This window comes from Pantherophis guttatus, chromosome 4, assembly GCF_059756535.1.
Source record: "Pantherophis guttatus breed Tessera chromosome 4, ASM5975653v1, whole genome shotgun sequence".
Taxonomy (NCBI): domain Eukaryota; kingdom Metazoa; phylum Chordata; class Lepidosauria; order Squamata; family Colubridae; genus Pantherophis; species Pantherophis guttatus.
This window is the reverse complement of record NC_142066.1, coordinates 152,938,703-152,953,443: the sequence shown is the minus strand read 5'-3', so window position 1 is coordinate 152,953,443 and position 14,741 is coordinate 152,938,703. Positions and strand designations below refer to the sequence as shown.

The window sequence follows — 14,741 nt, the reverse complement described above, 5'->3', positions numbered from 1 at the left end:
TGGACAACTTGTTAGGCTCAAACCATACCCTAACACCTTGATCAGAATTTGTAGCCAACCTCACAAGGTGATTGTGAAGATAAAGTGGAAGCTGCTTATTTAAAAAAAAAAAAGCTTTTTAATACAGTAAGTCTTAGACTTATAGCCATTTGTTAGTGACTGTTCAATGTTATAAAGACACTGATTTATGGCCGTTTTTCACACTTACGACCGTTTTTTTAAAAATTTGATTTATATGCCGCCCTTCTCCGGAGACTCAGGGCAGCTTACAATGCGCTAAGCAATAGCCTTCATTCTTTTGTATATTTATACAAAGTCAGCTTATGGCCCCCACAAACTGGGTCCTCATTTCACCTACCTTAGAAAGGATGGAAGGCTGAGTCAAGCTTGAGCCTGGGGAGATTCGAACCTGCAGTAATTGCAGGCAGCTGGTCTTAATAACAGGGTGCTTTAGACCACTGTACTACCAAGGCTCTGCAAGACCGTTGCAGCATCCCCATGGTCACGTGATCAAAATTTGGACATTTGGCAACTGATTCATATTTATGACGGTCACTGTGTCCTGAGGTCACGTCGATCATCTTTTGTGACCTTCTGTCAAGCAAAGTCAATGGGGAAGCCAGGTTTAATTAACAACCATGTTACTAACTTAATATCTGCAGTGATTCACTTAACAACTGTGGCAAGAAAGGTCGCAAAAGGGGGCAAGACTCACTTAACCGCTGTCTTGCTTAGCAACAGAAATGTTGGGCTCAGTTTTGGTCGTAAGTCGAGGGCTACCTGTACATTTATAAAATTAATTTTATAAAACCTGAACACCTTGAATTGTTTATAAAAATAATAAGAAGTAGGATATTAAATGAACAAATGATAAATAAATAAGAGACTTTGCTGTTTCGAAGGGGAGATGGGTTAGTATAATAAAACAGGTGCCATCTTTCCCCGTATTTCGCTTTCATTATCTGGGCCAGAATTTTTCCAAGATTTTTAAAAAATCCAGTTTTTTAAGTTAACCAGGTTAAGAACTTGGTGCTTCGTGGGTTTTTTTTTTTTTTTCTGAGTTAGTCTTTTTGTTGGAAGGGTTGCATTCCTGTTTTTTCTTAAGTGTGAAATACACAGCAAGTACACACTACAAAGGAATACAACGTATTCTGTAAATGGAAACTGTTTTGCAATATATTTTGTAGCAATTGAGTTCTCTGGTGGGTTCCTAGCCAGTTCTTTGCATGTGTAAATGGGGTACATAGTCGGTGGTTGGTTTTTTTATTATAGGTAGTCCTCGACCACAATTTCAGTCCTAAATTGTGACAGTCATAAAGCAGGTCACCATATTACTGTGCCCAATTTATACACTGTTTTAATGGATATTAAGCAAATGCAGTGGTTGTAGAGGGAAGAACGGAGTCTTTAAGTTATTATTTATTTATTTATTATATTTCTATGCCGCCTTTCTCCCGTAGGACTCAAGGCGGTGTACAGTCAAGAAAAAATATAGATACACAAACATCATAAAATTGCTAATTAAAATTCTTACTATAACATAGTTTGGCCCAATTAAATAGAACCTAAAATTAGATAACAAACTTAAGCAAAGTGGTTGTTAAGCAAACTCATTCTCCTTTATCAGGGTTTGTTTGTTTGTTTTTTCGCTAGAAACATAAATGCTGGTTTCTGGCAAAAATGTCATAAATGGCAGTCATGTGACCACTGGAGACTGCAAATGCAGGTCAGTTGCTAAGTGACCAGAATGCAGTTATGTGGCCATGAAGGTGGACGTAGGCAGTGGAACTTTGAATTTAGGTCATAAGTATCTTTTTTTGGGGTGGGGAGTGTCCTGTCATAAAGTCAAACAGTTGCTAAGTGATCAGTCATAAGTCAAGGACTACCTGTAATGTCATATATATCAAGAGCCGTGGTGGTGCAGTGGTTAGAATGCCAGGAGTTCAATTACCTCAAACCTGACCAGCTGAAGATTGACTCAGCCTTCCATCCTTCCGAAGTCGGTGAAATGAGGACCCAGATTATTGGGGGGGCGGGGAGGTGATATGCTAACTCTGCCTAGAGAGGGCTGTAAAGCTCTAGGAGGTGATATATAAATCTAAGTGCTATTGCTATCATGGCTGTCTTTTTAGTAGGAATTTAAAAAGCAAGCTCCTAGTCCTCATTGATTTAGAGCCATGTTTTTCAATCTTGGTACCTTGGTACTACAGGGGTTTAAGGCACCCTGTTATTAAGCTTATTAAGACCAGCTGCCTGCAATTACTGCAGGGTTCGAATCTCGCCAAGGCTCAAGGTTGACTCAGCCTTCCATCCTTTCTAAGGTAGGTGAAATGAGGACCCAGTTTGTGGGGGCAATAAGCTGACTTTGTATAAATATACAAAAGGATGAAGGCTATTGCTGAGCACATTGTAAGCCGCCCTGAGTCTTCGGAGAAGGGCGGCATATAAATCAAATAAAAAAAAAAAATCTCAGCAATGTTAAGTTCTGTAGATTTCAGCTGTCAGAATGCTGCCTGGGGAATTCTGGGAGTAGAAGTGCATCTCTTGTTGCTCGGGGAATTCTGGGAGTTGAAGTCCACACATCTTAAAGTTGCTGAAATAAGAGAAACATTAATTTAGAGGGAAGTTGCGCAGGGGGGCAAAAAAAAAAAAGATATTTGTCAAAAGAATAACGGCAGTCAATACTCATTTCCTTCCCTCCTTCTTCCTGCAGCCACATCCATCTTGAAGAAGAGCAAGAGGCAGAAGAAGAACAACGTTGAATTTGACCGGGTCACCGTTTTCTACTTCCCGCGTTGCCAAGGATTCACCACCGTGCCTAGCTGTGGGGGCTGCACTTTGGGGATGGCTAGGAAGCATGGCTTCTCCCGGGAATTCACCATGTCGGAGTTTTGCAGGCAGCAGCAGATTGTCCGGCGTGAGAAATTGAAGGACAGGCTGAAAGAAGAGAAACTGGAAGCTCTTAAAATGAAAGTAAGAATTTTCTCCTTTTGCAAGCGTCCCAGATTCAGTCGGAAGATTTTAGGGAACTCGGGTTTGCTTGGGGCTCCCCCTCCTCTTGGCTCCAAAAGACAGATAAAACCCATTTAGCTCTACAACCAGGAGCAACGTGGGAACACTTAACTCTCCTTGAGGAGAGTTGGAAGAATGTGTGCCACGGAGTTTTGGATTCCTGGGGAAAGAATTTTCCTGCATTTTAGTTACTTTTTTAAAAAAACTTTTTTTACATTGTTTATAAAGTTTTCATTTATTTCTTAAATCTCAGAACAACCACCAGCCCCCTTTATCGAGGTAGCTTTAACATGGCCCTGAAACCTACTCTGTCATTTCTCAGTGTTTTCTTTCTATGGAGAAGAACAATGTTCTCAGGGTGTTCGAGAATTTTTTGGGAATTTCTTTTGTTTGTTTATTTGTTTGTTTTATTAAATTTATATACCGTCCTACTCCCGAAGGACTCAGGGCGGTGAACAGGCACAGAATAAAATACATAAATACAAAAGTTAGAAACATAATTAAAACCAAATTAAATAATTTAGCCCCAGACAATTAAAGATCCCAATAATTTAAAACAATTTAAAAATTTAAAAGAAAGGGGAGAAAATTAGGTCACGCCGGCTTGCTGGAATAGGAGGGTCTTAAGAGCACGGCGGAAAGATCCGGGATCCTCCGTATCTCCGGGGGGAGCTCATTCCAGATAGTGGGTGCCCCCATAGAGAAGACCCTCCCCCTGGGGGCTGCCAGTCGACACTGCTTGGCTGACGGCACCCGGAGGAGCCCCTCTCTATGAGAGCATACTGGCCGGTGGGAGGCTGTTTGTGGTAGTAGGCGGTCCCGTAAATAACCAGGTCCTAAGCCATGGAGCGCTCTAAAGGTGGTAACCAAAACCTTGAAGCGCACCCGGAAGACCACCGGGTCTTGGCGTGGGGTGTGTGTGTATTTTGCTGAAGCTGAGTTTTGGAATGAACAGAAGAGACATGGCTGTCTGTTCTCTTCCTTTCCATCATTCTGCTCCCATTCTAGTCTGGTTAAGCCTCTTGGAGGAACATAGGGGAAGCCAGTTTGCTGGTTATATACAGGTAGTCCTCAATTTACAACCATTCATTTAGTGACCGCTCAAAGTTACGATGGCACTGAAAAATATGATTTATGACTGGCCCTTACACCTATCACTATCACTATCACTGTTCCTGCAGTCACATAATTGCAATTTGAACCCTTGGCAACTGGCTTGTATTTAACAGGGATTGCAGCGTCCCAAGGTCACATGATCACCCATTTGCAATCTTCCCAGCTGACTTCCAACAAACAACATCAATGGAAGAATCTGGATTTGCTTAATCAATGCATGATTCCTTTTAACAACTACAGTGTTTTTCTTTAAGAACCATGTCAAAAAAATTGTTCTAAAATTGGATGTGATTCACTTGCCTTGCTTAAAAATGGAAATTTTGGCCTCAATGGTAGTCATAATTTGAGGACTATTTGTAATGGAAGAAAGACATTAAGCTGCCTGGTTGCTAAGCAAGGAAACTTTCCCCAGTATTTTCTTTTCAGAAAGCAATTCTGAAAGCAAATTCTCTTTCATCAAGTCAAATGACTACACGTAATCCAGTCTTTCACTTGCAACCATTTATTTAGTCACTGTTCCAAATCACAACAGCACTGAAAAAAAGTGATTTATGATCATTTTTCACATTTACAACCATTGCAGGGTCCCCATTATCGGGTGATCAGAGTTCTGATGCTTGGCAACCGATTCATATTTATGACGGTTGGAGTGTCTCCTGGGGGTCACACGATCCCCTTTTGCAACCTCCTGACAAGCAAAGTCATTGGGGAAGCCAGATTCACTTAACAACTGTGTTACTAATTTAAGAACTGCATTGATTCATTTAACAACCGTGGCAAGAAAGGTCATAACATGGGACAAAGCTCACTTAACCACTGTCTCGTTTAACAACAGAAACTTTGGGCTCAATTCTGGTCATAAGTCGATTTTCCTACTTGTATTGGTAGGAAAATAAATGGGGTAATTTTTCAGCATGGCAACTAGGCATTTGCCTTGTTTTTGACCTGCTGGGATAAAATCCCACCCCAAAGTTTGTGTCAGAGAAGGGGATGGATCTCTGCCTAGGAAGTCTTGAGCCCCTTGTAGGACTGAGGGTCTTCTTTGTCTCCCTCTCCCCAATCCAGCTGACCATGAATGGTACGAAGGAGTCGGAGGAAGCCAAACGGCTGACCGTAGACGATATCTCAGTGGACGATGTCGACATCAGCAACATGGATCTGAGCAATGGATTCTTCCTCCAGCCTTACACCACCAAGAAGAGGCGCGCCTTGCTGAAGTCCATGGGAGTCAGGAAGATTGACAAAGAGGAGAAGCAGCAATTGCAAAGGATTCGCCTTTCTCGGGAAAACTGTGGCTGTAACTGCCAGGGGTTTTGTGACTCCGAAACCTGCAGCTGCAGTATGGCAGGAATTAAATGCCAGGTGGGTAGCCTTCCTTTAAAGAACCTAAAACATCAAAAAGAATGTTAGCAGCAGAGTTCCTCTGTGTCAGGGTGGCAATTAATCCCATTCTGCTTTTGGGTAATTGCACCTTGATTAGAGAATGGATCGTGACCTTCCCTTGAAGTATACTTAAAGAAAATAAACCCAAAGATATATTTTCTAAGAAAAACTCATTTATTTGTTATAAAGAAAATAAAACATCTTACTAATCTAATTAGTTACATCTTGGCAAAGCTTTCCCGGCCACCTCTCTTGGCCGGAGAAGAAAGTGAAAGAATGTGGACATGCACAGTTAGCTTAGAGATAAGAACTTGGCAAGCTACGGTAAATCTGAAAGTTCAAAAATAAAAGCTCACCTGGTAAATACAAAAATGCAGTGACACTCTGCTGCTTCTGATTGTTTTTCCCAGTCAGGTTTGTGTAGGAACAGATTAGTTACATTAGGAGAAGCTAAGAATTAGCTATCCTGTGCAGCAGGGTGCCTATCGCTGCCCCCACCCAAAAAAACCCAAAATATTGCAAGCTATCAAAAGTAAATCAAAAAATATTTTTAAAGCATGTTAGAGCCAGCTTGGTGTAGTGGTTATGGTGCTGGCCTAGGAACCAGGAGATGGTGATTTGTAGTTCTGCCTTAAGCATGAAAGTGGGCTGGGTGACTTTGGGCCAAACATCAGGAGATGGTGAGTTCTAATCCTGCCTTAGCCATGAAGCTGGCAGGCTGACTTTAGGCTACTCACTTTCTCTCAACCCACTTCACAGGGTTGTTATGAGGAAAAGAGAAGGAGGACGGACTGTTAGGTATGTTTGCCTCCTTGAGTTACTTATAAACAATAATAGTGAGATAATCAAAAAATAAATAAAATCTCAAAAGGCTTAATAGATTTGCGAGGGGGCTAGCTAGTGACCCAATCCAGGAAACTATATTTGTATTAAAATGTTTTTTTTTTTAAAAAAATAGGGCATGTTTGTCAAAGGGGCAAGAAAAAAATATTTCCCCCCCTAACACCTCTGTTCTTCTTTTAAGTGTGCAGCTTTATTTTATTCCCCTGCTGCAACTGGAGGTATTAAAGATAAATATTTTCCCCCAAAGTACTCAACCACTCTAGAAACTGAATTAAAAGTAGATCCTGGCAAGCAAAAACACGTTTTATCAAACAACAATCACAATTTTGCAGTATCCAATCTGGTCCCAGTGATTGTGATTTAAAGTGATTTAAAGATCAGTTTCATTTAATTCTTTTAACTTCTAAACGTGGTTTTGGAACACTACTTGGGTTCCTTCCAAGTTAATAGTAAGTCTGGTGGTTCATTTCAATATGTAAAATGAACCATTCATGTTTATGTCTTGGTTGTGTGAGTTTAATAGTTTTGGCATTGTTTCAGCATTTCATTGTGGCTTCGTTTGCAATTTGGTAACTCTGGAAGATCTTAGAAATGAGATCTGTGGGCTTTAAATAATCCAAGTAACAAAACTTGAGGCAGAAATGATGGAACACAGAAATATACCTACGCAAAATGAATAGAGCAGAATTTCTTGGGGACTGATATTTAAAGCAGAATGATGTGGATAATGACTCTTTTATTTAAAGTAGTTGGCTTCAACCTAGCTTCTTCCAAGTAGATTTGTCTTCAGTTCCCCAAAACCAACAGATGTGCTAGATTTAAATTTCCAGAATTGCTGGCCAGGTGGACCCTAAATTGTACATCTGTTGAATTTTGGAAGTTCAATCCATCAGAAGGAAATCTTATTGGATTTTTTTTTTATCATTGCACTTTTTCTTTCTTGACTTTTGTTTTTATTTGTAGTTTAACAGATTAATAGAGTTAGAAGGGACCCTGTAGATCATCTAGTCCAACCCCCTGCCCATGCAGGAGACATTACACCTTAACTTTATCTTAAATTCTAATAAAAATTTGGAAAAAAAAAAGATTCAGGAAGGCAGAACTGGAGAAAAAATGTCTGTGCTCATTCACAAAGAGATTTCTTTCAAAATGGATAAGAAAAACATTTCCTAGGAAAGGCCTTGTAATGACCAATGCCTTGATTTGTCATTGGACTCCTTTTGTTTTGAAGAGGACCTGCTGTTTAATTAAATTGCACATGAGTCAGGGAAGCTGACACATGTGCAATTTAAATTTTTTTAATTTTTTTTAAAAAAAGACAACTTTCATTGCCTTTTTTTTTTTACTGTGAGAACACTGGCACACATTAAAAATGAAATTCAGTTGCCTGTTCTCAAAGAACCTGTGGTTTTATATAAATAAATGCATTTTTACAGTAAATAAAGGAGATGAACAGGAGCATCGTGAGGTAAATTAGAGAGAGCATTCAGAGCATATGAGGAAAAAAGGCGGGAAACAAGGAACCTCCCCCTTTACTCTCAGCAATCAATCACAGCTCACAGCATCCAATCACAGCTCAGATTCCCTCATGTAGTGGCCAGCTCTCTTTAACCAATGAGCTATAACTGTGTTTTTCATGCACTGTATGACACTGTCCTCAAGGGAGCGCTTAAGCGGCTTAGAGCAAATAAGCCGCTAACAACCGCTGATAACCTCCAGATGTTTTATGTCCTGAGTTACAATGGAGAATGGAATGGAGACTGATGTTAGGTGTCTCTTCTTCTAAATGTTCGATCTCTCTTCCAACAGATGGATTACACCTCCTTTCCTTGTGGCTGCACCAGAGATAGCTGTGGGAATACAGAGGGGAGAACTGAGTTCAACCAATCTCGGGTGCAGACGCATTTCATCCACACCCTCATGAGGCTGGGATTGGAAGAGAACCAGCAAAACGATGATGGGAATCTTGAGTCTGAGCTATCCTTCCGAGATCATCTTCACCCATTCGCCTATCAGGTCAAGAAGGCCTCCCATGAAGAAAGGGCCGTCACGCTGATGCCCGTCTTCAACTTCAGCACCACCTTGGAGACCGTCAACGAGAACAGCTCCAGTAGCAACATGACCGACTCATCGGCGTCATCCAATCAGAGTGAGGATTTGGAAGAGTTGTTTGAAAGTAACGCGAAGTCACAATCAGACATCGATGACAACGGCCTGGCTCGGATCCTCCACTTCAATGATTCGGATGGAGAAGAAGACATCAGTAACGCTGGCCACTGCCAGGATAATTTGAGTTCTTTCCACCCTTCTGGTTTCTTCAGCGTGGATGTGGAAAACCAGTGTGCTACCAACCCTGTTGAAGAGATGGGCTTCAGCAATAGTTTCAGTTATTTAACAAACATCGGTGATTGCTTGGATGAGAATGCCAATCAGGCACCGAGCTGTATCCTTGAGGAGATCCCCGCTGGAGACGGTGAAAAAGGTGCCAGCTATTCCCCATCTTCCTTTGAAGAACCAGACTCCAAGAACTACATGGATCTGAGCTTTTCCTCCGACTCTTTGGATGTTTTCCAGCCCTTCTCGGATTACAACCTGGGACCTCTGTATAACTCCTTGAAGGAATATGAGAATGTGGACAACTTCACAGTTTTGCAACTGCAATTGCCAAATCTGCCCACCTTAGTCCAACCTGCAGATCAGAGCAGCTGCTTTCTGGAGTCCTTGATTGGGTTGTCTGAATCCGTCCCAGAAATTCCTGCACCTTTTTCAGACAACCAGCTTCTTGAAGATGCCATTAAATCATCTCTAGTAGAGACCATGAAGGTTTAAATTTTTATACTTTTTTTTGTGTGTGTGTGTGAAAGGAAAACTGGACAATTTCTCATTTCCTATGGTGAATAAACATTCCTTTTCTTTTCGATGCTGAGAAGATGATCTTTCTAAGAAGATAAATCAATATTGTTTTAATTTTGGACACTGTCGAGAAAAAAAGTGCTAAAGTTTTTGTTTGTTTGTTTTATACTATTTGTGGAAAACCTTTTGAGATCTTAATGGCATTTTGGGTGGGTGGGTGGAAGATGAATTTTGCAACTTAAAACACAATTTTCTTGCATTTTGTATGGGGATGGGGAATGGGGAGACTTTGTAAGGAATATTGCTTGTATATCTTTTAAGTTTGTGGATTACCGACCCAGCACCTTCTGCAAACATGCTGAAATGTTTGTGGACAATTTTTCTGCAATCGCTTTGTGAGAGTTACAAAAGTGTATTTATTGTGCAAATGATTTGCTATTGATGAAATGGGAAAACGTTTACAACCGGGGAAATAATTATGTTATTTGCATTATTTCTTTGCTCCCCTATTTATTGGAAAGGATCACCAATTTAAACAAGCTTCAACAAAGCATGGGACTTTATTTAAATTAGTTATAGTTTATATCATATATTATGTACAATCGGTTTCTTTTTGCATAATATATATTATTTATTTGTCACAGGCTTCTTGGTTAGGCTGTGGTCAGTTAAGGTGCTGAAAGGGAAAGAGATATTTGGCAGACCAGCCCTTGATTTATTTGCATTTAAGGTAAAATTCCCTTACTTTGTCTCCCCTTCACCCCCTTTGGATTAAACACCAAGATGATGACATTTTAAGCTGCATCTTCTCCTTCCACCCTCCCTCCCTAATTCCTTCCTTCCTTCCTTCCCTCCCTCCATAATTCCTTCCCTTCCTTCCCTCCTTCCCTCCCTCCTCCCTTCCCTCTCTTCCTCCCTCCTTGCAAGAATTAAGGAGGAAGGGAGGGCGGAAAGGAAGGAAGCTTCCCTCCCTCCCTAATTCCTCCTTCCCTCCCTCCTCCCTTCCCTCTCTTCCTTCCTCTTTGCAAGAATTAAGGAGGGAGGGAGGGCGGGAAGGAAGGAAGCTTCCCTCCCTCCCTAAAACCTCCTTCCCTCCCTCCCTCCTCCCTTCCCTCTCTTCCTCCCTCCTTGCAAGAATTAAGGAGGGAAGGAGGGCGGAAAGGAAGGAAACTTCCCTGCCTCTCTCCCTCCCTAACTCCTCCCTCCTCCCTTTCTCCCTCCTTGCAAGAATTAAGAAGAGAGGGAGGGAAGGACGGAGTTAGTGAGGGAGGATTCTTTCCTTCCTTCCGTCTCTCCACCTCTCCCTCCCCCCTTAATTCCTTCCTTCCTCCCTCCCTCTTTCCCTTCCTCACATATCTCCGCTATGGATTTGAAATCCTATTCCACAATCTTGGATTCCTCAAGGAAGAATTTTAAGAATCTGGCATGGGAGGGTGAGGGGAAAGGTCTCAGAAGGTTTAAACAGATTGTCCCCAAGCTTTTTATCTCTTTCCCTTCCTTCCACCTTTCTTCTGGCAATTCCTAACCTTGTTTTCCGGAGTGCATTGAATTGATTCCAAAGATGTCTTGCTTTGTAATGCAGATGCAGATGCAGTCTAGAAGTTTTGGATCTAAATTTGGATATATTATATTGCTGCCTACTTCAGATATTTGGACAAAGTAGGGCACATGCAGTAAAGGGCACTACTTTTACTGGAGATTAGCCGAACTCTGGAATATTTGTGATGGATATAACTGCTGTGCAATTGTTTTGGAATCATAGCCATTGCTTAGCAAAGAATTTGAGCCTTAGAAGGTGTGAATGGGAGCATTCTAAATCGGTGTTTCTCAGCACTTCAACTTCCAGAATTTCCCAGCCAGCATAGCTGGCTGCAGAATTCTGGGAATTGAAATTACACAGTGTAAAGTTGTTGGAATTGAGAAGAACTGTTCTAAATGCTGCAATACAGCTGAAAGCGACTGCTACAGGCAGCCTTTCACCTGCAAAGTTCACGCATTGTATTATGAAGAGCAGAGTCTTGCTACTATTTAAGTAGGAAAAAAACACCCCTGATTTCTACAGTTTTGTACTTGATAAGACTGGTAGTTAAATATGACAAATTATCAAACTTTAAACTATTAAGACAGAGGAACAAAAACCTATGAACTATTTAACAAAAAAGAGAGAGAGTTTACATTGTGTTATAAATTATTATTTTTATTTATTTAATTATCTAAGGATTTGGCCATGGAACCTTGATAGAAAATACCTTATTTGTCGTTATGGATGCCCACCTAGATTGGAGAGGTGTGGGCAAGTATCAGAGAACATTTTACAGCCTTGGGAGGAGAACGAAGGAGAGAAATGTGTTATTATTTCAGAAATTTTGGATCTCTTATGGGAGAGGACAAGGTAGAGATCCATTTAATTCCCAAAAAGTTGTAGTTCTCGTTGCTTGAGTTGGGGTGACAGATTGTGATAGCTACAGACCAGTATTTTGAGTGCTCAGGAGTTCTCTTGCAACTTGACAACGGATGATAGTTTTAATCTTCTAAAAGAACATGAAAACAGTCCTAGTCAGCAATCATTGCCACTGTAGCTCAAAGTTTAATGCTCAGAGTTGGTTGGAAGTGGAGAAAACACTGGGTTTTTGTTTTGTTTTTGCATTGGCCAAGCCAGGAGAACAAGATACTTTTTATAATAAGCCGATTTACATGATTTAGAATGAGAGGGAAGTATTGCATTACTTGTTGCTGAAATTCTGAGGAAAACCATCTAGATCAGCATTTCTTAAACTTGAAAACTTTAAGAGATGTGGATATGGCCCCGGAAGTTTAAGATGGCATCTGTAAAACCCAGAGAGAGCTTCAATTGCACTGTTGGGGTACCATTGTGAAAGTTTTGGGCCCACAAAAGAACCAGGTGGAGCTTCCATCTCCTGTCATGGCTGCCATCTTGACTCTGGGGGATCGTATCCCACAGATCTGCTGTAATAACTTCTTACCAGGTTCGGTTAGGGCACATAATGGGGCTAAAGTTTTGCACATTTGTGCGTTGCTATCTTCCCTAGACTACCATACTGTAAAAAGAGAAGGTTGCTATTCAGGAGAAGGGAGCGGGAGATAATTTGATATGACTTCCGCAGCTTCTGGTTACCGGAGTCTTATGGGTGACTTGATTTAGGATAGTTGGCTTTAGGGGTTAGGAGTTGCTCAGGAGGGTGCCTTTACGGTCTGGGAAATTGGTGGTGTGCAGGGGGTGGAAAAAACAACATTTTGGTCTTTTCATTGTCTGAGCTGATCGACCTTGCCCTTTGACCTTCAATAATTTACAAAGGGCCCCAAATTTCTTCCCAAGTTGGGAAGCTTTTGTGAAGACAGCTGGCCCCCATCTGGTCTATGTGAAGAAACAGTTAACAAATGATGGCAGAATAAAATGTCTACAGAAATAATGTGGCATAATCCTGCTGTGGACAGCTTTTCTTTTTAAAAGTGGATATTCTAATTTTCCCTATTTTTATTTAATTGATGGGATTTTTTTTATATAAAAAAACAATTTATATTAATTATTACTTTATAAGTTTTTTTCCTCTCTGGGTACTGTTTATGTATATTTTTTTGGCACTAATGCAATCACTTTTAGAACATTCCTATTTTCTTGGCATATTTTTCTAGAAAACAGCTTCGTTTTCCAATGAATGTCGGTGGGGTAATGGACACAGTAGTTTCGTCCTGCCTTCATGTTTCCCCCACCCACCTGCTTTAATTTATTCATTTTGTTTTGGCACCAATCCTCACTTCAGTATGCACTGACTTGTAAATAAATGCATATTTCCTCTTTCTGCATATTATGTTCAGACCCATTGTTCTTTTGAAAAAAAAAAACACCAACCTGAGCTAAATCTGGGTATTTATTGACATAATATGTAACTAGCCAATGTATTGATGGAAGTCATTTGATTTAAACCGCTCTGCCTTTGTTTTTTGGAATATTTTTCTGTGTATATATTGGATTCATGTTGCTTAAAGGTACAGATTTTATTTTTCCTTTTCATTTGCTGTATAAAACCAAACCAACCAACCAATCAAAAAGCATTATCCAGCCAAGTTGCTGTCTCTCATTTTGTTGAAGCAATATGAAGAAATTTTTTTATTATCCTTTCAATTAAAAAAATAATGAAAATAGACCTTTTTTTGTGTTGTGATTCTTCTCGATGGTAGAGTGAACAGGGATGTCCGGTCTGGGGGATATCAAATGTAGGCTGACCAGTAATCGTGCCTCTTGTTCCCTCCCAGCTTTGAATGTAGTGGTTGGTATTTCTTTCTTTTCTAATTTGCCATGGGGGAGGGGTTCCCCTTTGAAAGAAAGAAAAAGAGGTGGGGAGGGAGGGGGAGAGAGAGAAAGAAAGAGAAAGAAGAAAGGAAAAGAAGAAAACAAACGGATAGGGGGAATTTAAAATGCTATGACATGAAGCAAACTGTTTTAGTGGGTACATTCACATCATAGACTGAACTATGAACAGAATAACAGAATTGGAAGGAACCTTAGAGGTCTTCTAGTCCAACCCCTTGCTGTCCAGTCTCTCTTTTAAAAAACTCCAGTGTTGGAGCACCTGTCAGATTAGGTTTGTACAACAGGTGAGCTGATGATTCAATGTGCTATGAACACAGCCACTAAATTGTTTTCTGACTCAGAAGCAAGTCACTAAATCTCATATTTGCCATTTTCTGGAAAATCCCCTTGGGTGGGAAACATGGTGGCATTTTCAGCTCTGATTATTGATTTTGCCTCCACTTTTAGCAGTGCCTCTGGTTTGTTCATATGAAACTGTTGCTGCTCCAGGGGCCTCAGCAAAGAGAGAGAGACTGGACTTTGCCTGGCTCTGAAACTAAGCAGGATCTGACCTTGCAGGAAGCTGGGCTAGAAAGTAAATAAATAAATTCCAGAAGGAGGCAGAGGCCAACCACATCTGTTTTGAGCCAAAAAAAAAAAACCTGCACATGTCCATGAAATCACCTTTTTGGTGACGGCTTCCTTGCCAGCAGTTCAGCTCTGGGCTAACTACAGGTTAACCTCATCCAGTTTTGCTCACCATGATATAAAAAAGATATTGGGACTCTAGAAAGAGTGCAGAGAAGAGCAACAAGGGTGATTAGGAGCCTGGAGACTAAAACATAGAACGGTTGATGGAATTGGGTATGTCTAGTTTAATGAGAAGGACTAGCGGGTGATAGCCGTATCCCAGTATTTGAGGGGCTGCCACAAAGAAGAGGGGGTCAGTCTATTCTCCAAAGCACCAGAAGGCAGGACAAGAAGCAATGGATGGAAACTAATCAATAAGAGAAGCAGCCTGGAATTAAGGAGAAACTTCCTAACACTGAAGACAAATTAACCAGTGGAACAGAAGTTGCCTCCAGAAGTTGTGGGTGCTTCAATACTGGAGGTTTTTAAGAAGAGACTGGACAGGCACTTGTCTGGAATGGTATGGGATTTCCCATTTGAGTAGGGGGAGTGGACTAGAAGACCTCCAAGGTCCCTTCCAACTCTATTATTC

At 40.8% G+C, this 14,741-nt stretch overlaps 1 protein-coding gene across 4 annotated transcripts in view; it reads left to right on the top strand.

Annotated features, from left to right (window-relative positions):
- CSRNP1 (cysteine and serine rich nuclear protein 1) overlaps window positions 1–9,357 on the top strand; it is a 30,457-nt gene extending 21,100 nt beyond the window's left edge. For all 4 annotated transcript variants that reach the window (XM_034401635.3, XM_034401632.3, XM_034401636.3 and 1 more), the window contains exons 3-5: window positions 2,714–2,973; window positions 5,194–5,490; window positions 8,164–9,357. In XM_034401635.3, coding sequence (XP_034257526.2) covers window positions 2,714–2,973; window positions 5,194–5,490; window positions 8,164–9,183 — 1,577 coding nt within the window. In that variant the 3' untranslated portion in view covers window positions 9,184–9,357. The remainder of the gene's footprint in view (window positions 1–2,713; window positions 2,974–5,193; window positions 5,491–8,163) is intronic.
- The last annotated feature ends 5,384 nt before the right edge of the window (window positions 9,358–14,741 follow it).